Source organism: Falco biarmicus, chromosome 1, assembly GCF_023638135.1.
Source record: "Falco biarmicus isolate bFalBia1 chromosome 1, bFalBia1.pri, whole genome shotgun sequence".
NCBI lineage: Eukaryota > Metazoa > Chordata > Aves > Falconiformes > Falconidae > Falco > Falco biarmicus.
The window spans coordinates 106,390,395-106,415,532 of record NC_079288.1 but is presented as its reverse complement, the minus strand read 5'-3'; the positions used below and the strand labels follow the sequence as shown (position 1 = coordinate 106,415,532).

General features: G+C 39.1%; 1 protein-coding gene across 2 annotated transcripts in view; it reads right to left on the bottom strand.

The window, feature by feature from the left end:
- The window catches only part of LOC130159468 (bifunctional heparan sulfate N-deacetylase/N-sulfotransferase 3), a 70,106-nt gene that overhangs the window by 23,007 nt on the left and 21,961 nt on the right, over positions 1-25,138 (bottom strand). For both annotated transcript variants that reach the window (XM_056361151.1, XM_056361143.1), the window contains exons 3-6: positions 17,063-17,150; positions 13,276-13,430; positions 9,472-9,657; positions 6,668-6,796 (exon numbers count right to left, since the gene is read on the bottom strand). In XM_056361151.1, the coding sequence (XP_056217126.1) occupies positions 6,668-6,796; positions 9,472-9,657; positions 13,276-13,430; positions 17,063-17,150 (558 nt within the window). The remainder of the gene's footprint in view (positions 1-6,667; positions 6,797-9,471; positions 9,658-13,275; positions 13,431-17,062; positions 17,151-25,138) is intronic.

The following is a 25,138-nucleotide window of genomic DNA, read 5'->3' as shown; positions in this document are numbered from 1 at the left end:
CAGCTGTCATGGATCTGCCCACTTGCAAAGACACCAAGCTAACTAGCTGAATTTGATGTGTATAGCACTGTCTCCACTACAGATATAATGGAACCGGGGAAGATATATAGGATCAAACAAAACTACGTATTTGGTGTAGTTCTGAATTATTAATCTGATAGTCAGGAAACCAGAGTTTATTTTCAGCTGTTGCACAAACTTTTTTTGCCTTTCTCTGTCGATTGCTCGTTACCCTTGTGACTCAATTTCCCACTTGGCCGTACCATCCAAAAAGCTTGCTTCACATAGCTACCATGGGATGCCTATGACGAACCCCACACATCAGGGCTTAGTACCTGCACATCAGTGTGCTTCTCAACACAGGTGCTATCTTCCCTGCTTCTCACACTCAGCACGATCATATATGAGGTTGTGTGAAGTGAGACAGATAGGGAAGATGCCTTCATTTTTCTGTTTTCCTCTGTAGTCCCAAAGCCTGACTATTCATCTCATTCAGGGTCACATTAAGATACAGTAGGTTCTGCTGATGCTCATAAATTCTCTCATTTCTAGTGCTAAAGGAGATAATTTCTCCCTTGCTGCAAGTCGATTAGCTTAATAGCAGGTCTACTCACTGTAACTAGGGAGAGGTAAAAATTAGAGGAAAATAATACTTAGAACTGAATGCGTACAAAGATTACAATTATTTTAAGATCAATCCGACACAGGGCCTAAACCGTTAACAGCCTTGATCAGTACTGCTGTAACCATACGACGAAAACACAGCTGGCTACACATTAGTTTCATTGTTGGGCTGTCAACCATTTGAAGGCTTTCACCAAATTCCTCTCCACAGGGCATTTTCCCTTTTCTTTAGATCTGTAGACACGTAGTACTTTGCAAGGAAGTGTATGTAAGGGCATGTAATGCAATTACTGTATTCTGCTCTGTTTGTTTTTCTTGGGGACAGAAAAGGTATAGAAGATCTTAATGAACCATTGTTTTCCCTTAAACATTCATCTTTTAGGATAGCAAAGCTCCCGATCTGTGTCTTCCAGATATTTCAGGACTGGCTTATGTGTGCCTTCTACAAATATGAACTGAGGCACCTTAACTTCTACTACTGGATGCTGCTGAAAAAGGAAAAGCATACAGTATTGTTTTAGACCATGTCTCTCATCAAAGTTGCAGCCTAGTATTAAGAAAAATGGGGTTTACTAGATTACTTGGATTTTAGAATAAAAATATACCTTCCACATCATCATTTGAAAACTAAACCAAACATTAACAAATTGGAATAGACTTTAGGAATAAAATCTAAAGAACTGGTAGAAACCAGATGAGATATACTCAATGTCATATTGTTGATCTGCTTCATGAATTTTCCTATTGAAACTCTGCACTTAGAAAAACAGTCAGCTTTTCCATATATATATATATGTGTATATAATAAAACTAATATGTCCCTCCTGCATTTTTTCTGTTTATCTAGTGCAGCATGCTGCCTACAGAAACAGATGGCATCAGAGATACGCGTGAGGAAAGTACAGGATACTCTACACCTGGGAGATGCGTGAAAAATAATCCTCTATGAAAGTCCTCCCCGCTTTCAAGGGTTACCTAAAGCACGGAAGTATACATGGAATCCGTTATTACCAGATACTACAGGCAAGAATACCCAGTCAAATTTAATTCTGTATTTCAAATCTTGGTAAGTTCTTCACGTCAAAACCACTACTTTGGAGGAAGATCATGATACAGTTCTCATTAAAATTCTCATCCTCATTTAATTGGCTATCCTCTGGTTTTCTGTTTCAAGACAGCTAACGAGCTCATTGTCTAGGTTCTTCATGCAATTTCATAGTTGTTTCTGTTTTTTATCTCTTTTCAAATATAATCAATCTTGATCATTTTGATTTCTCTTCAAATTTGAGTCCTCCTCAGTCCTTCACAGTTCTCTTCATTCAACTGCCTCCAGTTCTGCACATAAGATTGAGTCTGCAGACTGTTCTGGATGGACCTGTACCATGGATTTCCACATCTTCATTACACAACTCTGCATTATTTTCAACTCTATTCCTTCCACAGCGTGTCAATGCCTTAAAGAATAAGGAACATGGATATACCTATGTATTATCCCACTAATAGGAATGACAAATGGAAGGAAATGAGAAAAATCCTACTGACTTTGGTGTGCAAAATGTGCAGATTTACGTTAAGATTATTGATTTTTGTACATTCCCTGGAATCCGAATCAACAAACTCACAGACAGGAACCTTTCTCTTCTGTTACTGTGATATAATGTGCTGTTCACAGTAACACCTTAAAAACAGGCTTAACTATAAGCAAGTTATTTCATAGAACAGTGAACTCATATTCCTATTGTCTGTGTAGCACTGAGTAAGCTAACACACCGTTTGTGTCAACATAGGTGGCTGCCCATGCAGCCTCAAGGAGAACAAGTGCTGTTAACTTGCTTGCCTCTTACTCCACAGCCTCCATCAGCCCTGTGGGACAGGTGAGAATTTCAAGTGTTCATCTGACAATAGCTGCTCTAATAGCTGCTCTCATGGGACAACATGTACATCAGGACAGAAAATGCTGCAGTATGCAGTGCTGTCCTTAGCAGAATCCTCTTCCAGTCACAAATTCTACCTTTCCTGGAAAGATGAAGGGCGTATGGCCTTTATGTATACGTATTATCGTAACAAGCATAGCTACTCACCAAGACAGTCAGATTTGTTATGTTCCTGTTAATGATTGAACAGTACTGTCGCATATCAAACAGTTTTGCAACAGATAGCCTTAGTTACTCAGTTAATCAAGTTTTGGTACTTAAATCCATTGCAACACATGTGCAAGCTGAAAGAAGCTCATTTGCAACTTAGGTCTTTGAAAACTTTATTGTATCAGTGCTTTTTGAACCATTTTGGTCTCAGGTCTTACTTAGCTAATTTTATTGCACATGTTCCACATCAACTACAACAACCTACCATGGCTATGGCACAGATCAGTAACTAGTACAGACATATTTTCATAAAGAAGCAATATGTGTGCCTGTTCCTACTTGCAGATGAGTAAAATATACAGTGGCAGACAAAGAAATGTTCAAATAATCTTTATAAAGGTATGTTCAGTTCAGCTATGTTTAGTTTGGTTTGGTTCTTAGGTCTAATTATTTTCAGAGTGGTACAGAAGTATTGATAGTCTTGTCAGTATTGATAAAGATTTGCTAGCAAATCTGAGAAGAAATGATTGCAGTGTCTATACCTACCTCATCAAAATATCTATATCTAGATATATCTCAAACTCTAATTGCTTACTTCCTTTATCATTTAAAAGACATATTTAGGTGACTGGTACGATTTCATTCTAAGACACACTGAACAGAAATTTTGTTAATCCAAGAACTTCAATCAATATTGCAGACAGAGACAGATGAATCTGAAGTCACTGAAGATTCTAACAAGTTTATCTGGAAAAATACTTGTTAAAATATTTTAAAGTCAGTACAGTGCTATTAAAAATAGCAACAATGTGAATTAGTAGAACTAAGGCAAAGAGCTGCCTAACTGCATAAGATACTAATCACTACAGACTTCTACAATGCATGTTCTCCTTGTGGCTTTGCTAAAGAATTCCCTGGTTAGATCAGTGCAAGTCACACAACCTTCCTCTAAGTCAATTATTCAACCAATAATGTGGAGAATATAATGCCAGTATACTCGTAATACAGGGTTACTGAAGGTTACTTTTTCCTTTTTTTCCCTTTTTTTTCTCCTGTAAAACATTTTGTGCAAGATCCTGATATAGCACGATCTTGCCTAAGGGCCGCTGAAGTCAGCAAGATCTTTAACAGAAGACAGACATAAAAAATATTACTGGAAGAGCAGGTGGAGTGTTATATTACTACTTAGGCTCTATTTCAGCTTGGTGGCACTTCAGCATTCTAGAAGCCTTATGAACACAACGGGCATAGCTGTCAAGATCACTTTACAGCCACCATCAGATGGCAATCGAACCAGCAGTGTGAGGATATAAATGTGTACCACATAAATACAGCTAGGCCAACCACAAGACTAGCCACTCCAACAAACCAACCGTTAGTTCCCATATAAAATATAACTAGCAGAGATCACTTGCAGAGCAGGATTTCCTGATGCTTTTCTTGCCTGCAGGACTTTGGACCGTACAATAGCCTGGGAACAGGGCAATAATGCTGGTTCTCATGTCAAAAGCTTACAGATGCACATATGGCCCCATGGTTTTTTGTGGTTTATTCTGCCGAGTATGGTTGATCTCACATACGATAAGGAAGCAGAGCCTTTCTTGTGAATAGCTACCGTTACAACCAAACCACAAAGACATTTTGGGCTTTATTCTTAGGGGCTTTTATTTCAGTGTAGGGCACTCTGTTTCTAAAGCCTCAGCCTAGTAATTTACACCTCAGAAACTATATTAAGACCAGTTACCCAAATTAAGTCAGGAAATGTAACAGAGGATTTACATTGTTAGTTAAGTTAACATGTAGTGTTAAGATTTACATTTAATTTACACTCCCATTTTCAATTTTAAGAAACTAAATATTTATGTACTCACTGTTGAGAATATTTAGCTGACATTGTAATGATTCTCAGGTAATGTTTCTTCTTATTTTTGCATCGTGAGAAATAACGTTTAGAAAATGTCTCATAACGCAATTTTTGCATCCTCTGAAAAGCTGTGTGTTTTGTATTAAGAAAAGCCAGCAACTTTAATAAAAACACAGGAAAGCTTATGAAATCCAAAATACCACTTCATAATTAGACAAATTCTTAAAGCTACTTAGTTTTCACTTTAATGTTTAAATCTTTGCCCAACTCTGACTTGCATATTATGGTATAAATACACATAATACTTAGAAAGCACAAAGATGCAAACCCTAATCTTTAAATTGATTACATGCCAAGCTAACGCTTACCACTTGAGAAAGTGTTTATAAGCAGATATTTAAAACCAGATACATCATCTTTTCAAAGGAACTCTTTAAAGGGATTGCAATAATTTGTCTTGGGCAAGTTTTGGCCTAATATTAATTTACAGTTGTATTCAGAAAACAGCATATTTAACTCCTATTCTTTTACCCTGTACTGGGGACATCACATTTCTCGGAACCAGGTGATCACACAGTCTACATTACACTGCATAAATCAAAGATCTAATTCTAATATATCAAAAGTAGGCAGGCACGATTAAACTTCTATGATTAATACCAATAATCATGATTGTTTCACTGCTTATCTTGTCTTTCCCTCCATTCTCTTCATTCTTTTAATTTGAAAGGCTTATGCCTCCAGCATCCATATTAAAATTTGCTGTTTCTCTACTCTTTAAGACCCTAAAATAGTTTTTGGCTAAGTTGTGGCTGTGTTCCAATATGGAATATGGTTTGTCCTAACTCAAAATGTTGTTACTATGCCTTCTTCTAAGTCTCATTTGTTAAGCTAGTAACTCTTAGCTAAAATCATATATTGACAAAGCATTGCTATGGTGCCAATAGCATCCATCCAAATAATTTTGCAGGTCTCACCTGTGTTAACAGACTGTGCCTGAAATATATATATTATCATAGTTAGGACTGGAACTACTGCCATTCTCTGGAAGAGACTACATGTGTGCTGAGGAAGTGAAATTTTTGTTCCCTAATTCCACTCTGTGAACATTAAAAAGGAGAACAAAACACAGGAACTGCTCTGAAAGAACCAAAACTATAGCCTGAAAGAATTTGAGGCTTGACAAACAGACCTGCATATAAACTGCTGAAGTAGCTGACAGAAGCCTTTTTCCTTTGAATTTCCATTAAATTATGGAAGATTAATAAGGGGCACAAAAATATTTAGGCTATTATTCCAAAGTATTTGAGTGGAAATATGTTTTGTTCCCTTTGGTTTTCTGAAAAAATGAGTCCTAGTGATTACATTTATATAAACCGGGAAAATTTTATTGGTATGTTTCATTTGGACTTCAGATGAGAAACTCACCTAAAAGCTTGTCTAAAAGGTCAATTTTGATGCAATTGACCTAATCCCATGCCATTCTGAAGTACTGTACTGTTCTCTTCTGTCAGTATTCCATAGTTTCATAGCCTCATTTGTTTATCCTTCCATTAAAGATAAATGAAGGGTTAGGCAGATGTATTAATTGCGTGGTTCATTTACTTGGATCTTTTCTTTGAAGCTGATATGAAAGAGCAACTAAAAATTCTCAAAACAGATTTAAGTGCAAGCACTCCTTGCTTGCAACTTTCTCAAACCAATAAGCGTTATCAACATTTCTGATTATGAATTTGGCAAAGCAGGAAAATGGACTTCATCTGACATACTTGTCTGCTAGTAGTATCGGTTCTTAATGCTTGAACTCTTTTAAAAATTAAAACTCAAGGTTCTTATTTCATGCAAAAATAAGGAAGAACAAGAAAGGTTTACACTACTGCATCACTGACAGAACTTGTCAGAAAAAGAATAGAGATTATCTTTGTACAACTAACAGAACATACATGATATTAGATATTAAATTAATTAACTGAAAAAGTAGAACTCACTGTGACTAATCAATACTATTGTGGAGACCCAGCTGATGAGCGTTGAAGAATTCAGTGACTTCTTTAACTACTTTTTTAAAAACATTTCAAAGTTACACTGTACTTACTGGATTGAGAACCAGTGTGAAGAACAACTCTCCTCCTTGAATACTTTTGTCTAGTTCCTTTGGGCCTCCAGGATATTCTTTATAGAAAATCGTGTGAGTGAATAGACCACAAGTTTGCCTAGGAAGCACCTGAATTTATTGAAAGGAAAAAAGAAGGATGTAAGAGACATTCACAAAACAAAAATATTTATACTTCTAAGGAAATGATACATGCCAGGTAACCAACACATAACTGATAATGTTCCTTTGTGATAACTGCTGGGTAGATTTGCCATCACAACTTTGCCAGAAATCAATTAAGATCTAGCTGAATTAATCGACTGGCAGATCAATAAACAGTGCTTACTGAAAAATACAACATTTTTATTATCAGTGAAATCATAATGTCCAAAAATTCATCACGTTTTGTTTGAAACTGGAGATCGACCTCAATCAGTAAGTTACAATTCAGCAACTTCCTCAAACTAATTTTGTCCATAACACCTGACCCTAAAACCAAATATTTGAAACCTAGTCAACAAATATTTCTAAAATGTTAAAATATTTTGAAACATAATCTGAAATACTATGTCTATGCTTTATTTATCAATTCTACTTTTTATTTGAATGATGGCTTTGTTGTAAATTTAAACTGGAAGTCGAAAGTCAATTATTTTTTTTTTTGGCTCAGGCATCACGACCAGTAATAATTCTACACTGACACATGATGAATTTTGCCGATAATGCTCACACTGTAAGAAAGATCTGCCTCCCATTCAACTGTGCTGTTTTTTTTAAGACCAGTTGCAAAAAAAAGCCGCATAAACAAAAGTATTTTTAAAAACATGTAAAGAACAAGTCTTTTGAATAGGAAGAACTAATAAATGCAGTTAGGTTTTCCAGTAGAACTTCAAAATATTTTGTATCAACTTCAGAAAATAATTAACTGGAGAGTATTTTGTCTATTTTTAATAGAAAATAATCAGCTGAGTATTGACGTTTATGTGTAATTCTTAAACTAGGATTGTTTTCAAACTTTTTATTCCCATTTAGAACATTTATTATATGATAGCTTAAACTTTTAAAGCATACAAATCCCTTGCTTGATATAGACTGTGGCTTTGTAAATACTCCTTATTTCTTGTAGTTTAATTTCTCGGCATCCTTTCTGTCATGTATGGGATACTGGACCACAGATGGTAAACTGTGTTGTCAGAAAATGTATGAAATTTATACATTTGCTATAAACTTGTATATGCTTTTTAAAAACCTTTGGATTTTATCGTGAAATATGAGAACAATTCTTCACAGAGGCAGGCAATGAAGCTGTACTAGATGGGAAATGCTCTGGCAAATCTTACACAACGATTTTATTACTGAATGTATTCATCACTGTAAGCCCACAGATGTAAAATTCTAATGCATTTACCCTGGAGAACTGAAAGCCTGAGACACCCAAAACAGGTGGTTTTATATGACTGTTCTTGCTTGGAAATAGATTTTTGGCCCCAGCGTCCTTGTGTTAAATCCTATTACATGTCTTCAAATGACATGTTTTAACAAAAATTTATGAGTTTATTTTTGGAGATTTTGAAAGTCTGTCAGTCTGCCTCAAATCCTTCATGCCCCCTGAGCATATCCACAAACCTGTTATTTTACATGCAGCAATTGCTTTGAGGAGAACAAACTGTAGCTCAAATCTGTACGGTGTCAATTTTTTTCCTGGATGTCTGGAGATCATTTTAGTTTGCTTCATCCAAAAATAGATCAAAACTTTTAAATACTATTATTCTGCTTAGAAAAGTGGTATCCGTGGTAACTTGAGGACAATACCAGAATTCTGTTACATGCTGAGTGGCAGTCTTGCGCTAAGGCGCTTGACCCTCTCCAAAACTGCTTGTTTGCAGCCAGAGGTGTAACACTGTACACACCCTAGTAGGATCTCTCCCATTCACCGCTCTCCTACATGCTCCAGAAGAAAGTTACTCGAGAACATTCCATCAAGCATGTTGGAAAGTTATTTTGAAACACTTCTCAGACAATATTAACAATACGGGACCCAGAAATAGCTTGCATCCTGGTGACCAGGCAGTTGTAACTTAACACCTTCCATATCAGCCGTGTAGAACCCCTTTTGGCAAACGCTGCTGTCAGTGAACAACGCTGTGAATTATGCGATATCAAAAAAGTGTGTGATTTGACTTGTGGCTGCCTCAACAGAGTGGTTTCATACCCTGGAGGGGTGTGTTGGGGGTGTGTGTGTCTCCCCCTTGCTCCAGCCTTTGGAGCGTTTGACCTGCATCCAGCCTGGTCACCTGCGCCCACAGCCTAGGCACAGCTCACATCTCTGTGTGTCAGGAAGCAAAATCAGGGCAACCGTGCACTGATCAAATGGAAGAAAAATTTGTATGCACAAAGATCCAGATTCTTACATGGCATAAACTGGCAGAACTCTTTCGCAGTTAATGGAACTATGCAAATTTAAAACCTGCTAGAAATCTAACTCATAATATTCTGTTAAAAGACGCAAAGCTGACTTTTTCCTTGAGCTCTCTAAACCAGTATTAACAGCAGGGCTAGATCAGTTAACAGCCTGTTAAGTGTCAACACTGGTGTGCCTGGAGGCCACCTTCATCAGCAGTAACATCATCAGCAACAGACTGATTTTAATTAACAAGATACTGTCAGATGTATCTTGCTACTTATGCATGGCAATATCTGCTTCTCACAATGTGAACTTTTGGGATACTGTGCTTTTCCACAAAAATAAATTGTTCATAAAACTGTAGAGTGGTCGTAATATGAACATCATAAATACAACTCACCATGATATTTTTGTGGATGAAGCCTCGTCTATACCTTGCAGGCTTCAGATGTGGGTATTCTTCTGTGCTGGTAACTCTGATATTCCAGACCTTTTTCCAGGCATCGTAAAGTTGAACATGTACTGGATAGACTCCAGAATGGTGTGGAGCCACCGCATAGCCCAAATCAGTTGGAATACCATGTTCCTAAAACATAAAAGAACAATGACTGCTTTCAAAAACTTAAGAAATTTGATGCTTTGGCACTTCTCAAATCCCTTGTTTGTGAGAGTTCAAGAACTGGTCTGAAATGCAAATAGTGGTGATATCAAAATATGCTGATATGTAAAGGAGACGGAAGGCAGCATGGTCAGAAGAAACATAGGATTTTAATAGAAAAGCCTTTTAAATCAATATTTTTATGAGAGTGTAGGGAACAGTGATTAGATATATTTTACATTGATTTTTTCAATCTACATTAAACAGAAAACTTCTTTCAAGTTCTTGCAAGGAATTTGCTCACAAACTAAGAATTCAGAGAGGAAACTACTGGCACATATTCAACAGAATAGGTAGCCTTTGACAGTTACAAACAAAAGTGTGATTTCCACTACATGGGCCCTACACCATTATATGGATTGTTACCCAAATTTCACAGTCACTGCATTTCCTTTCTAGTCCACTTGAAACATAAAAACATATTCAGAAACCAGCTTAACCATTTTAGTGTCATTTTTAAAAAGGAGAAAGATAATCACTTGTAAAATTCTGAAGATAATAGGCAGATGTCGTAGACTAACCCCTTTTGTGGTACATCTTCCATTTTTGCAGACTCCTATCATTTATCTTGTTTACATACTGATCTTGCTGGTATTACCTTCTCTTGACATTCAATATATTTTGTTTCCAGTTTCTGGTTTCCAACATACTCTAATAAATTTTGACACCTTTTCTCCTTCCTTTCAGGTAACTTTTCAAAGGAACAGTATATAGCAGATATTTCTTTGATAGTCTGATTAGCAGAATACACTGTCCATAAGATGATGTTGTGTAGCAATGATTTAGGAAAGCTGCCTTTGCTCAACCTTTGAATTTCAAGGTTTTTTTTGGATTGTTTGCGCTTCTATAGTCATCTTCACCCTGTCTTCTAATTATACTTTGTGCACAAAGGTAAGAGTTGGTTGATACTTGAGTCTCTTCCTTTGAGTAAACTAGTTACTAAGGAATATGAAAAACTCTGTAAGTCTTATCGCAAATAAAAATGGGTGTGTGACCTTAGCAAAATCATCCGTCCTCATCTTTTCTGGAGGAGGACTGGACTACTGCAGGAAAGCTAATGACTTGAAAAGCTCAGATGGTCAGGATTCAGTATTAGACCTATCTGTTATAATTTAAATATGACAACTTTACTCCCAGCTCAAAAGAAAGCAAATTCACAAAAAGCAGCATTTGCTTTTGCTCTGGAAAACCATGGGAAATAAGACTTTAAAGATGTGAAGTGTGGAAGGGAAGAAAGCTATTTTTTCCTCAATAAAGGGCTATTTTGAACCCGGTGTAACACCATGTGTAACAGACAGGTATGGTTTAATCACAGCCAAGAACCCTAATTTTTCTATATTTAAAAAAACTGGTGAAATTACTATTTCCTTTTAGCAATTTATGGCACACATAATGGGGCACAAGATTTTACCACCCTGAGGCTGATGCAGCTTTTGGAATACTCATAAGGCTGTAGCATTCCCGGATAAGATCCAAACACCCCATCAGAGACCCCGCTGCACCCTGGGAGTATGTCGTCTGCTGGTTTACAGCTGGGGTGCACTATGTAATCTGGCAAAGTAGCAATGAGTAAGATCTGGCCTATCGGTTTTACTGTGTGGGGAGATAAAGAATGGATATGCCATCAGTTACACAGCTTTACACTATTCAATTCCATGGCAGATATTTCAATTCTTCTTCCTTTTACCTTTCCTACCCCCCTTAGGCATGCATAAACATTAGAAAGAAAAATCTTTACAGAGCATGTAAGCAATTGCATTCTCTAGTGCCCCATTTCATCTCCTTCATTCAGCTACAAACAAATGTCTGATTTTTAAGGGTTTTCCCCTCAAGTTTTACAATATGCAGTAATAAATACGTAATTAAAATCTTTCATTCTAATTATGAACCTATCATCTTCAATGTATTAGTGTCTCTGTTATTTCTTAGTGACTGTAATTCCCAAGTTGCACATTTCACACACAATATACACATTCAGTTTGGTAATGCATGAGGCATGAGCAATTTCAGCCTCTTTCAAAAAAGCAGGATACTTATCTTTGTTATTAATTTAAATGCTTTAAGCAAATGAAACATAATGAGTAGCTTCACGTCTGTATGTCTATACATAGCTTCAGACATGAAAAACATTTAATATAAGGTATCTGTCAGTATTAAGAGCATTCAAAGTAGTGAAGAAAATGGAAATTCATGAAGTTACTTAAAACAGGGTTGAATATGAATGACTCTAACAACACACCTTAATGGTTACATACTGTAGACTAATCCCAGAGGATGTCTTAGGCCACAATGGAACTACAAGAACTTAATCTAATTTCCAGTGGAGCTTGCAACAGTACACAGATTCATAGAAAAACGGGAACTTTGGGCACTTGATTTTTAAATTTTCATCATTCTCATTTCTACTGAAATGCTTTCTTGAAAGGAAACATTAAAATTGAGCTGGCCTGTACCCAGTACAACTACAGTTTACTGTAAACCTGGTAAAATCTTTGGTTGAAAGAATGCATACATCTTACTTAAAAGCAAAGTTTTCAAATACAAATTTTAATTGCTTGATATTCTAGGTCTATCTCCTCTTCCTCCAGTCACTGACACATGGCTATAAGTGCACACTTTTCTGTTCTGGTATTGCAAATTCTGCTGCTCTTTCAAGTAACTAAATCATTACCTTCCAGCTGAAGAGCAACCAGTGTATTTTGCAAAGGGAGAAGTAAAACTAGGCTGTTGGAAGAGTAGATGTATTTATTTCAGCAAACAAGTAACGTTTGCTGAGATATTCTGATATAACACTTCTTTATGTCTTTGCATTGCACCATTTCTTCAGACAAATAATACATATCATTGCATGAAATTAACTGTAGAGAAAAGGTAATCCTGTTTCTCTAGTATCCTCAGACCTAAAAATCTGGTTTTGTTCTTCTTACATTCTCACCAAAACATTTTTTTTCAGAGTTTTACTGTGAATAAATAATTAGTAAAGGCAATACTTTTCAAAACAAGTTTTTGTAATGCTGATCCAAAAGGAATATAGAAGATGTTAATAGGTATCACTGCAGAAAACCCTTTCGAAAATGTGGTATGATTAGTTAATCCTAACATGCAGTGTTTTCATAAAGTCATTTGACACGTTTTGACAGAGTATTTATTCTTTCAGTAAACTGGGTTTTTCCTATTCTAAACAATAGGTTATTTAGAAAAAAAATTATGTAGAAAAATATTGAAATAGAAGAATTTTTATCTATATTGACTTTTGAAGATAGGAACATATTTATTCCTCATTCTGAAAGAATTTTCCATTCAGCATTTTTCATAAAGTAATAAAATAAATTAACATTTAATGGAGAAGGAAATACAAAATTCAGAGAAACAAAATGTTCATAGCACAAACCAGCATGATTGCAAAAAGCACTTTTTCATAACTTTTTTTTTTTTCCCAAATCATTGAGATGAAAACAAATTCCACAAGGACTGATTTTCCAACAAAATAAGAGTAATGGTTTTTGAATGCCTAAATTAAATATAAAATGTAAAAATTTAACTCACTAAGGCAAATTTTTTGTTGAGGATCATCTGCTCCACCAGTGACGACTCATTGTGGAAGAGATGAGGCTGCATGTGGCTCCACATATGGGGAAACCACCAAAACTCATCCACGGACCTCAACAGCAGGTCATCACCCTCATCTTCCTCCTCAGTGCCTGGGGAAAAAAAAAAAGTATCTTTGAAGTAAAGCCTCTACTTTTATTATATTCTTACAAATGTTTGCAAATATAAGAAAGAAACTGGCATGATAAAATGTGACCATTAAAAAGCAGTGAGGATTTTAAATGTGTCCAAGTCCATATTCCTTTTCCTGAAGTAATTACAGCCAAGTAAAAGCCCTAGTGCCCTGTTTTCACCGCATCTCGATTGCGTGCTACAGCACTGTCCTCACGTGCATGTGCTGTATCAGTAATGTCAGTAGCTGAGGGATGGCATCGGATAAATGGTATATGAGACAGTTCAATACAGAGTGTGAATGAAAATGCTAGCAACTCTCTTCTGGTATTTCTTATCCAAACTAAATTCACTCCCCAATCACACTTATCTTCTTTTTGTTACATCTGACACGTGGAAGTATTTTTTCCAGTGGCCTTTTCAAATTATAATGCAGAATACAACTATTTGCTCTTCCCCACTCATTCCTACCTCTCCAGTCGGGGCTTATTCCAGACTTCCCAGGAATCTGTGTCTTTGAAGGGACTTACAGGGTGGCTGGAGCTCCCAGCATTAATCCCCAAGCTCCGAGCTCAGCTTTCCCAATGCTCTCCCGCCTGCCCCTGAGGATGCAGTGCAGGGATAAGGCCCCACTGCCATCCCTAAGCACAGCCCCAGTGAAGCGGGATCACTGGGGCCCTGCTGCTCTCCCCACCTCCTACCTACAGCAGCGCATCGGGCAGCGGTGGGGCCTCTCCTGCACCCCCGAGCTGGCCAGCCTGGTGCTGGTGGGTCCCCAGGCTGTGAGAAGCATGGGCCAGGATAGCCCCGGCTCCCTGGGGCAGGCAGCAGGCCCACTGGCCCCCAGCACCCCAGCAGTTGTTCTGGTGGTCCAAGGGCCACGGCAAGCCGCTCTCGGCACTGGGGCCCTGCCGCAGCTCTGCTAGCTCCTCGCCGAGGGTCAGCCTGGGTGCCTGGCAGCCCCGTGGGGACGGGAGGTGTCAGGGTCTCGCTAGCTGGTACAGCAGGCCGCTCCCCCTCCCCCTCGCCCTCAAGCCCAACCATTTATCCTAGTCCCAGGGCACTTCTAATGACAGGCTAGCTCTGTCAAAGGCCGCCAAATGTCAATAAGCCTTTCACAGGCCGCCATATAAAGATCGTACGAGCTGAACTCTGACAGCCCGTAGCTTAACACATCTCCATGGCCCACCTGCTTCCTTCCTTTCAGATCATTCCTACTCCCGCCACCAATACAACTTGACAAATCCTTTCTCTCTCTCATCATTCTGTAACATCTATTTTTCTTTTTCAGTCTTCCAGCCAAACATTTGGCTCCGATGCTCTCTGCATCTGCACAGTCATACTCTCACTAACCCTATGTGCCTTTTGCTTTTTCCCCTTTCCTTCAGCAAACTTTGCCTGACATACCGTCACTGTTGCAATTATATTCCTCATTACCTCTGAGGGAACTATAGCAGGGAATGAAAAATGTGGGCAGACATCGGTAACGATGTGTCAATATTTGTAGGATCATTAGACTTCAGGACTCCATCTGAGTCCACAGGGCACTGTGTGATGCTCACATGCTACCAAAGAAAGCGCCAGGAGCACCTGAAGGTCGTGCGATAGCCAGATCGGGGAGAAGAAACCACACCAAGAAAGGGAGAAACCCACAGCGAGGGATGGGTTGTCACACACACAGGCTCAACTCATTGAGTCTACAGCCAGTAACTGGGTTGGTTTGTACTACAAACATGCAATACCTTTGCTAAATCCTACTCATCCCAAACCAGGAAACCCATGTGCGTGTCCCCCTCCAAAGCATCTGAACTGTCAAGTGAGGCAAAAGACATGGTCTGAAAAGTACCTCTGCCTGCTGAGACACTGGTGACAAACCAGCCAGTTGGGACCATGTTGCTGGCAAAAGAAAGGGGAAGAAGGAATGGGAACAGAAGGAGGAAGGGATGTCCTGAATGTAAAAAAATTAAGGCACCTCTAGTCTCTCTGAACTGTGCAGGTGACACTGGGATTGCAGAGGTGAAACCTGGACATGTACCAAGCCTAGCTGAAGTCTGCTGAGCCCAAGAGAGACCTGTGGAGGGACTGTACAGCCCCAGCCGCTTTCTTCTGCAGCTGTTCAGCTCTAAATAACAGATTTCTTTCCTTGCCTCTTCTCTTCTTAATATAAGTAATACTGACCAAGGTGCACAACCGAGCACAGGAAAAGTTATGCTTATCCCTCTGCTATGTAATTTCCACAACTGTCGAGCATACTCAAGCTCTGTATATCCTTCTCTGGTTTTGAATAACTCCTTTGGTTCCTAGTCTCAGCTAATATGTCACTTCACTTCCCTCCTTCCATATTAACATCCTTCAACTATGACACTATCTTGTGCTATCTTTTGTCTCTCTTCCAGGCTCTGCTGTTGTCCTATTTTGCACCTGTGTCTTTTTTTCCCTGTTTGACAGTGGAGAGCACCTTCTTTCTTCTACATCACATCCTATTTAATAGCTTATCTTTTATGTCTCCCTTTTTCCACAGCAGTTGAAGTATAAAATTATTTTAATGGGTAATATATTACTGTATCTCTACAGTAGAGATTAAAGTATCCAAAAGGATAAACTGTAGTAGCTCAACAGATCTCTCCGTGAAGTCAACGGGAAATTTCATTTGATCGGTGGAATTTACCACTCAACAACAGGATGAAAGGAACTGCATTTCAATGCAAGGGAAGAAGAATTCAATATGTTCTACACCTGCACCTAATGCAGGCATCACAGCTTACTAGAACGACAGGTGTCTCATCCCAGATGCTCCTGCTCACTTAAAATCACCACCTAAATTCTGTGTGCTCAGGAAATGGATGCAGAGAAAAATCCAGCTCACCTATTCTATCTGCCTCCCTCTCACTGTTTCCTGGGAGAGGTTCTGTAGTGAGCATCTGAGCTAGCTCAAATTGAATGAAATTATAAAGCAATGGTAAGAGATGTGTTTATCCCACCCTCAGGACGGATGTTACTGTTATCCAATGACACACATGTAATGTGTAGAACCCCTACACAAAGCTGTCAACCCAAGCTTGAAATGCTTCTTGCAAGCTCTCCTCCTGGCCCTGTGACTCTTGGGCTTCTGCATGTCCCAGCTTGCAGGAGGAGGAGGAACATTCCTCTTTTTCAGGACACTTCATATATGGTCTGACAGTACACTTCTCTGGAGGGCTTAGTCTCTCCCTTAGAAACTACAGCCTGGCTCTCCTACTTCCACATCATTGCTCTATTTATTGGACTATTATGCAAAGAATGAGCACCTTTTTTCTTTTCTTTTTGTTTTAAAAGAGAAATGCTGCTGCAAAAAGATGTTACAGACTCTACCTATGTGGTTATTTCCAGACAGACTACAGTTCAAACAAAAGGTTAATCAAGTATAATAACTTTAGGAGAAAAATTTGATTTGCAAATTGCAGAAATGCATGTCCCAAAGCAATCTGGAAGAAGGAACAATTTGAATTTTTAGTTATCCTGTTACGAAGGAAACTCTTTTCTCTACTCAGACCCTCAAGTCTACTTTCCTACTTCCCTCATATTTACAAAAAACACCATCACAATGAAATTGATTTTAGTATTTCATTCTTACCTGTGTGATAAAACTTCCCTGAAAATCCCAGGTTGAAAGTAAAATTTGTAATCTGAGCTCTCAAAAGATTCTGAGTGTCAAGCAGGGCCTGAAAAAAAACACAACCCACCATATAAACATATCTGCAGAACACACACCTGACACAGAAATGTAATATAACAATATATATATATATATTTACAGGTACACATCTTTTCAATTGGTTTTGCTATTTAAAAACAGCTCTCTATATATGACAAACAAGTAACAGGTATTTCCATTACCATATAAAGATTAAAGACAGCATGCAAACTCCATCATTTTCCTTATAAAGGTGCCCAGCTGTTAAATACTGTTTTACCCCCTGAACCATGGGATAGGAAAACAAAGGCACGGACCAGACAAAAGACCTTCCACTGATTGATTACTCAGTAAACCTGGGACACAGCCAGGAATGAAATTCAGATCTCTTGTGCTCCATTTTCTAGGGTGAACAGCATCTATTAGAATTATGTTTCTCTAGATCTGGTCAAGTACATACATAGCATTTAAGTCATGTTTCAAAACTACTGGCAATGAAAAAAACCCCACACCCAGAAAGACCAAAAGAAGCTAGATGAAGCCTATTCTACATCAAAGAACTTAATCCTAAATTCACCCAAGTTCTGACTCATTTCTCAGACAGTTAGCATACTGGCTGTCAGCATACATGTACTTGCACTAAATTAGTACAAACAAAAAAATAGCATGTAGGAAGAAAGAGGAAAGCTATTATTCATCAGATACAGCTTCACTCTGATTTCAGTCTGGTCTTCTTGATTTGTTGCTCTCAAGATTTACATATTATTTGCAGGAGTTATCTCCCAAGCTCTTACTCTCTGCTGCTATTTGCTCCCTCCGTTTTCCAGGCGTAACAAAGAAACCTAGCTCTTCAACGCAAAATAAAACTTTGCAAGGCAAGAACAAAACAAAAGAGCAAAAAGACTCCTCTAAAATGAGACTTTGATTGCACATTTCTCCAAATAGCCTGCCTTTAACTGAGCACTTGATAGTTGGTAATTTATGAACACATTGGACTCTTTGGAGATTTGTGATGCTGCACACAACACAGCAGAAGCGTATGGCCGGCTACAGCACGCACACACATGTGCACTCTTGGAGACAGGCACTCATGCAGTAGCTTTGAATGTAAGGGAAGTATTTATATGTCAAAGGTGATAAAAGAATTTTCAAAGTCAACATATGTTATAGCACAATGATTTAAAAAAAGTAATTAAAAGCATTACTATTGTCAGAAATGAGTAACTACGCATGTTATGAAAGGGGAATGTATTTAAAAGCACAAAAAGATTAAAGTAACTGGAGATCTTCAAAGATTTAAAGGTCTAGTAGGCTCCCTACTCTTGAAATTCAATGACAATTTGGTGCCCTGCAAAACATGAGCCAGTAATTTTAATAACAGTTTCTTTGAACATTTTCTTTATACAAGTGATTTGTCTACAATTATTTTTTTAAACGGAACACCAATGACCATAAAATGTTAGCACAGAAGTTGAGCCCTGCTTTAGACACAGGCATAGCATGGGCGAGTTACACGTGTCCTTACAACATGACCCATTTTACAGAAGGAGGCGATACCCACCTTATCAGAGAAACTTTTGGGGGTACGAGCTCTTCTTCAGCTCTTTTCCAGGGCTCATCTCTATCGGTTCTAATAACAGTACGAACTCCAGCCACAAGCTCTGTCAAGCTCATTTCCTTACACTATCAAACCTACACCAGCACAGTGACAAAAGGCAAAGGGTGCCAGCAGCAGGGGCTCCCCCCTGCGCGCCAGCCTGGAGAGGCCATGGCAGCAGGCCCAGTGGAGCTCCCGTTCCCGGTGAGGGGTGGCCATGGGCCATGGCCACAGCCCCTGCCCCGTGCCGGCCTGTCCCAGCACTCCCTTTCCAGAGCCCAGCATTCCGCCCTGGCCCTGCGGGAGCACAGCCGCTCTCCACTCCTCCGCCACCTGGCCTGGGAGGGTCGGTCAGCTCGCCAAGCTCGGCGCTCTGGCCGGCCCGGGAAGCTGGTACCGGAGGGAGCTCATGGGCAGCGGCAGTACACTCAGTTGTCCCCATCCCGGTGGGGTGCAAATTTGAGTTTTGCTGACATGGCTGACAAAACCCGGATCGTTTCAATTTAGAATCATCAGCAGTACTTGCCACCTTCACCACATCGGCAGAGCAGAACATTATGCCTAAGTGGATTCATTCAACATATATGAATCACAAAACTACATCTATGAAAGCACCGTCACTTTTCTGCCTCCTATTAAGGTCCTCTCAGATCTGGAAGTAACTTGCCTCTCCCACTGTCTTCTCCTGCAGCGTAGCTCCAGCAACAACAGTGCAGGCGTTTCAAAGAACAGTACGAGTAAGGTGAAGATCATCTTCTTTCACGAAAGCCTGAAAAATGTCGTGTGAACAAGGGACTTTCTAAAGGGATGAGTAAAATACAGCACAGAATGGAGATAATTGAAAACAAGCTCAGGACTTCTGAAGTGGAGTATTAAGACAGAAAAATCTTGCAACACTGTAATGAGGGCTTTTGCACAGGCTGAGTGCAAAGATCGCTGAAGAGACTTCTTATTCTAATGAAAGGGAGCAAATCTGCTGAGGATTTATTATGAAAACCATCCTTGAGCTGCTAGGAACCTATTCAATGAAATAACTTTATCTTTGCATGGTTAAAAATGTAGGAGGCAAATGATATGGCTATACACTTTTTACGCCTGTCGAATGAAAGAGATGTGAGTGCAGCTTGACAGCGAGGCGGCATGAATGGGCTGCGCAGCTCTTCCCCACCAGAGCAGAACTGTGAGCATTTTTTGAGCTGAAGGTCTTACTCTGTACCTTTTTAACATCTTCTCAGCTTTTCAGCTCCAGTCTAATCTCAGCATGATGGATAAACACAATGGGAAAAACGAAGAGCAGCTGGAAATGCCAGAGAAATACAACCTGGCAGGAGATCTTTGCTGCACCCCCCTGGCCTACTGCAGCCACAGGGCTGATGGGAGAGCCGCAAACCCAGGACTGCAAATGGGAGGAGGGTAGCAAGAAGCCCATGGCATTTCTATGATAATGCAACACAGAGTTTATTCTTTGCTGGGAATTAATTTTGCTAGTATAGTTACCACCTTCTCACCTCAATGACTGCCTGGTAGTGGCATTTTATTTAGGCCAGCAGTCACGATAACACACTCCAAGTAACAGGAAACTAAAGGAAATTGGAAGTTCACTTTCTACAGAAAGAACTTTGAAAGCTATGCCATTGGTTTTGGTTTGTTGTTTTTTTTTCCTACATTACTCTCATAAAAATCAACAGGAGATTTTCTGTGAAAGCCTTGTGGTGTTCAAAAATGTATCAGATAATACCAAGGGCGCACCTGCTCACCTGCTCTGTCTGCAGCGAGGGAGGGCACAGACCTGCTGTGAACCACTTCTTGTACAGACAAGCTGAGATAACATTTGAGTTGTCATGCCTATGATTATTTTCTGGGTGACTTGACATTTTACTCATCTTTCAGGTTCTAAAAACAAAATGTTAAAACTCATGAAAAATATATAGTAGCAGATGGCAGGGCCTATTACTGTGAGCTTCTATCAGAAAGAGAGAAAAGCAGGAGGACGAAAAACCTGAAATTTCATTTCTAAATGCTGTTTTATATGCTGAAGGTAAGCTGGTGATATTTTCTGTATATTTTATGACTGGTTTATGAACAGTCCCTCTGGATATCTGTGTGAGATGTTACACTAGTACTGAAGATTATCTTTAAAAAACTGTCCAGTTTAGAATGCAACATATGATGAAAGACCCCCTTCTTCACCAAAAGTCTAAAAAAATCTCAGAAAAAGGCCCTGTTACAATCCAAGGAATAGACAAAAGTTATCCTGACAGCAAAACAACACAGCTCTTTCAATCCTTGCATCTGACAAGTTTATAGCATAACAAAGGAATATAAGAAATCAGGTATGTTGTAAATAAAGCCAGATTCTCAGATTAATCAGCACCATCCCATTGACGTTATTTCTATTTAATTTCTGATGAAACACCTCGGCAAACATAACCTGCTGTAATTGCCACTGGGATCTCAACTAACTGAGAATTTAGGAGAAAATGGACTCTAAGATCATAAACGGAACACAAGGAACCATGAGAGTCATTCTTCAATTGAAATATCTGTGCAATGGAAATGTATGAAAATTCCTGCCTTTGTATAGATGGCCTCTTTCTTTCTCAACAACCGTAATGTTTAGCTCTTTTAATCAATTTTCATTCAGAAATATCAACTTTGTTTACAAAGCAAGCAGTTTTATTCGATTTTTCTCACCTTACATATGGGACAGAGGCACAGACAGATGACACAGGCTGTCAAAAGCTCCTGCTCAAGTAAATCAGCAGTAGAGCCAAGGATAAAACTCGTCTCGCCAGACTTGCTTCCCATTTCCATCTCCAGGAAACCACCCTGCATCCCATCCTCCAATATTTCTTTATATGATTTCATTTTATAGTCTGTCACAGAGAAGTCACAGGTGTCAGCCTGTCTTCAGTAGACAGAATGAAGAAATAGCAATTTCTTCAGCACCAACAAAAACATTCAGGCCCAAACACCTTGGCTGATGAAACAAAGAATTCAAGAATGTTTTGTTGAACTCTGCTTCACTGAAGAGGAACTATGACTTCTTTCTGTAGTCATGCCAGCATAGCTACGACTGTTTTCCTACTGAAAGGCTGCTGAAGAACTTAGCCACTTGAAAAGCGGAATAGCTCAAAATGCTGTTAATTTTACTTGTAATCACACGAATTTTAACTAGATGGGCAAGCACACAGACATAGCCTCACAATGCTGGAGCAATAGTATATTGAACTTCCAATCAGTGCATGCTTTCATGTCTGTAACAAAAGCAAGGCCAGCTTCGTAATTTTCCAAAAAGGCTACCTCCTCCTCCTTTTTTTGGGAAGCAGATCACATCTCTCAACTCTTGCTTTACTATTTCGTGTCTAACAATGCTATCAAAGGAGCCATTACATTAGGAATTACTTTGCTTTTGAGGAAAACATCTAATGCTGTACTGGCTCTTTAATAAAGGCACATACCTTCTGAAAAGGTAAAAGAAATTAATAGAAAGTGTAATGTGAAAGCACACAAAGCCCCTTTATGGGAGTTTGTACGCAGAAGTAGCTTTAATTTTCTGTATGTTATTTCCTCCTTGGTTTAACCCCTGCAAAAGAGGGAAGAAACAGAACTAAAGCCAAGTTTTTTGAGGAACGTAACACACATGTGACTGAAGTTTGCATTTATGACACATATAAAAATTATGATTTTGAGAGCATTGTGTTGCTCTTCAGAGTTCAACAAACAGTCTTTAAAATTTCCCAGATATATTTTGAGATTTGCTTTATCAGGTTTTATATACCAGTCCCTAAACTTAAAGGCTCCAGTGAAGTGTCCCACATCAGAGCCAGTATGTGGCACAGAGGAGAGGCAGGCCAAGCAGCCGTGCCTACTTATCAGTCCCCAGGTTTATCCCGGCACTGCTGAGGGGGATGGCAGAAAGGCAGGAGCAGGGACACGCTGACTCGGGAAGGGAGAGGGAAGGGGAGGGATCCACAACAAATGGTGTAGCAGCAGTGCAGCAGGGCCCGAAAGTGAGAAATGCTGAGACCGTGATGGCAGGTGGTCAAGAAACTGTGGCAGCGATGAGGGATGGGAAGGCAGTCGCCAAGAATTTGGGGTGTTTGGAGGCAGCAAGAGGCTGCATGGCAAGAAGCATGGAAGACAGTCTCCACGAAGGTCCGTCCCAAATGGCTGGGAATCATTATTCTATTAAACTATTTTGCTACTGAGGAAAAATGTTTCCCTCATGATAAATTATGTATTTTGGTACATCATTAAAATTCAACGTCTATTCTTTCTGGATTTCCAAGATTAGCATTTTGACACCCATTACCATAAACATTTAATCTATGCAGGAGAATGAATAATTGCTTTGGGCATACTGGGTGTATCTGAAAAAATATTCTGAATATCCTTCAGACAAAAGGAAAGGAATACTTAAAATTTTTTTTTTGACTGTACTCTCCTAACAGATCTGACACTACAGGAGAGGGCAAGAGAAAAAAACAAAGAAAATCCTCGGCTTTTCCTGCCAAGTGTTTAGCTGGCAGAGACCATAAATTATAAATAGACCCTAAACTGTGTTCTACAGTTTGGTGGAAGCGAGATGTCCAAGAGGACACAAGCCAGCATAAATAGAAAGACATGAAACAGGGCTGGAAAAGCTAAACTGCTGACGGTACATATATTCAAGTTTATGAAATATCAGATTCCACATGAGCTGAAGACAACAATTCCTGTTACTTTGTACAACAAAATTAAAATGGGGCAGAGGATGAAACTTAAGTTTAAGATACAGTAGCTTCAAGAAACTAATTATTCTTTCAGTTAAAACCATGGATTTTGATAAGTCTACCAAGTCCTTCAAAAGATGTAACAGTTACAACAGTACCACATGCCAGTAGGATGCCTATTTACAAAGGGCCATGTAGCATGGTAGAATTTAAAACAGAAAATGTGGGCAGAAATTCCCTGGAGACAAAACGAAGTACCTGGTTTCAGTGACTTGGTATTTACTGTACTTTACTGACAGCTAGGTTCTACCTGCAGCAATTGTATTTTGAAATTATCAGACAGAGATGCCTTGGAGCCTTTAATGTGCAGGACAGGCAAAGCTCCCACTGATTGCTTGGGTTGATCTGGACTGTTTGCCAGATCCATTTACCCGAGTATCCTACCTGACCTCCTATAATATCAGGGTCTATGCTCACCAGCTGAAGAAGTCAGCGTGAGCCTTTCCAATAAATTCAATAAGCACCATTAACTAGGTAATGCAGCTTCTCTTCAAAGTGTCAGTAAGATGAGATATCAGGCTGGAGCCCAATTACGTGTATCTTATATTGGACACTGAAAAACTAAGACACACCGGACCTGATTTAAAAAAAAACCTCAGGTGCCACAACTTTATTTTATGTGCACAGTCTCCGCAACTAGGTATCTGAATTCAAGGTCTACTAAAGGATACTACAAATATATGTAGCCACTTTGGAAAACATTGTCTCAAATGATTTCATTCGAAAGTTTTTTTCATCAGAACACACAGTTTTAATGTCACTGGGCCTTCCTTTGTAGGTATTTTTAATATCACACACAATAATCACCTTGATGGCGGTCCAAATATAAATTTTCGAGTAATTAGGCTCTTTCATCTAGGTAAATCATTTGTACAACCAAGAGATTTAAGAAATATTTCTAACTTCCTTCACCAGCTTCTTACTTCTCGGAGGTTGAGATAGCGGCTAATGAGAATAAGCCAATTATGGCAAGGTAAGTTAAAGGTTTTAAATGCTTGGTGTCAATACTTTTTAATAAGGTAAAGTAATTAGCATGCTGTTTTCAGGATTCCATATGAAATTCTATGTTATTAGTTCTTGATTAAACTATACTTTGATGAAAGAGGTTACTGTTACTAAACAGCTAAATGATCTCATTATTCTGTAGTTAACAGAAATAAAGTCCTGCATTTCCTTTAATTAAAGGTCAAACACCACCCCCCTTCCTCCCCCCCCCGGGCCAACTGAAATAGAACTAATAAACACCCAACTGCTGCATATGATCTTTTCCCCTGGATTTTGGTCAGACAGGATTCAATAGAAAACTTTTTGGGTCTTGCATTTTTGTCTAACACTTTGTCTGTTTATGAAACACCAAGTACGAAGAGGTTAAGTTCTCAGAGCATAACAGAACTCAAAGTACAACCAAAAGTGACGTCTAAAATGCATTTAAAATCTCTTCATGTTTATCCAGTTAAGTTCTTGTGATCTGGTGACTGTTAATAAGCCAGTACAGTGGGAAGCCAAGGTTTGTTAGTCACAACGTGAGAATTCAGGTGGGTGCGCTGCAAAGCCACGCACACCCCTCGCCCAGCTGCCTCGGCGCCAAGCATGACCAGCCATCTCTTGGGGTGATGGAGCAGTCCAGACCCTGTTCCAGGTCAC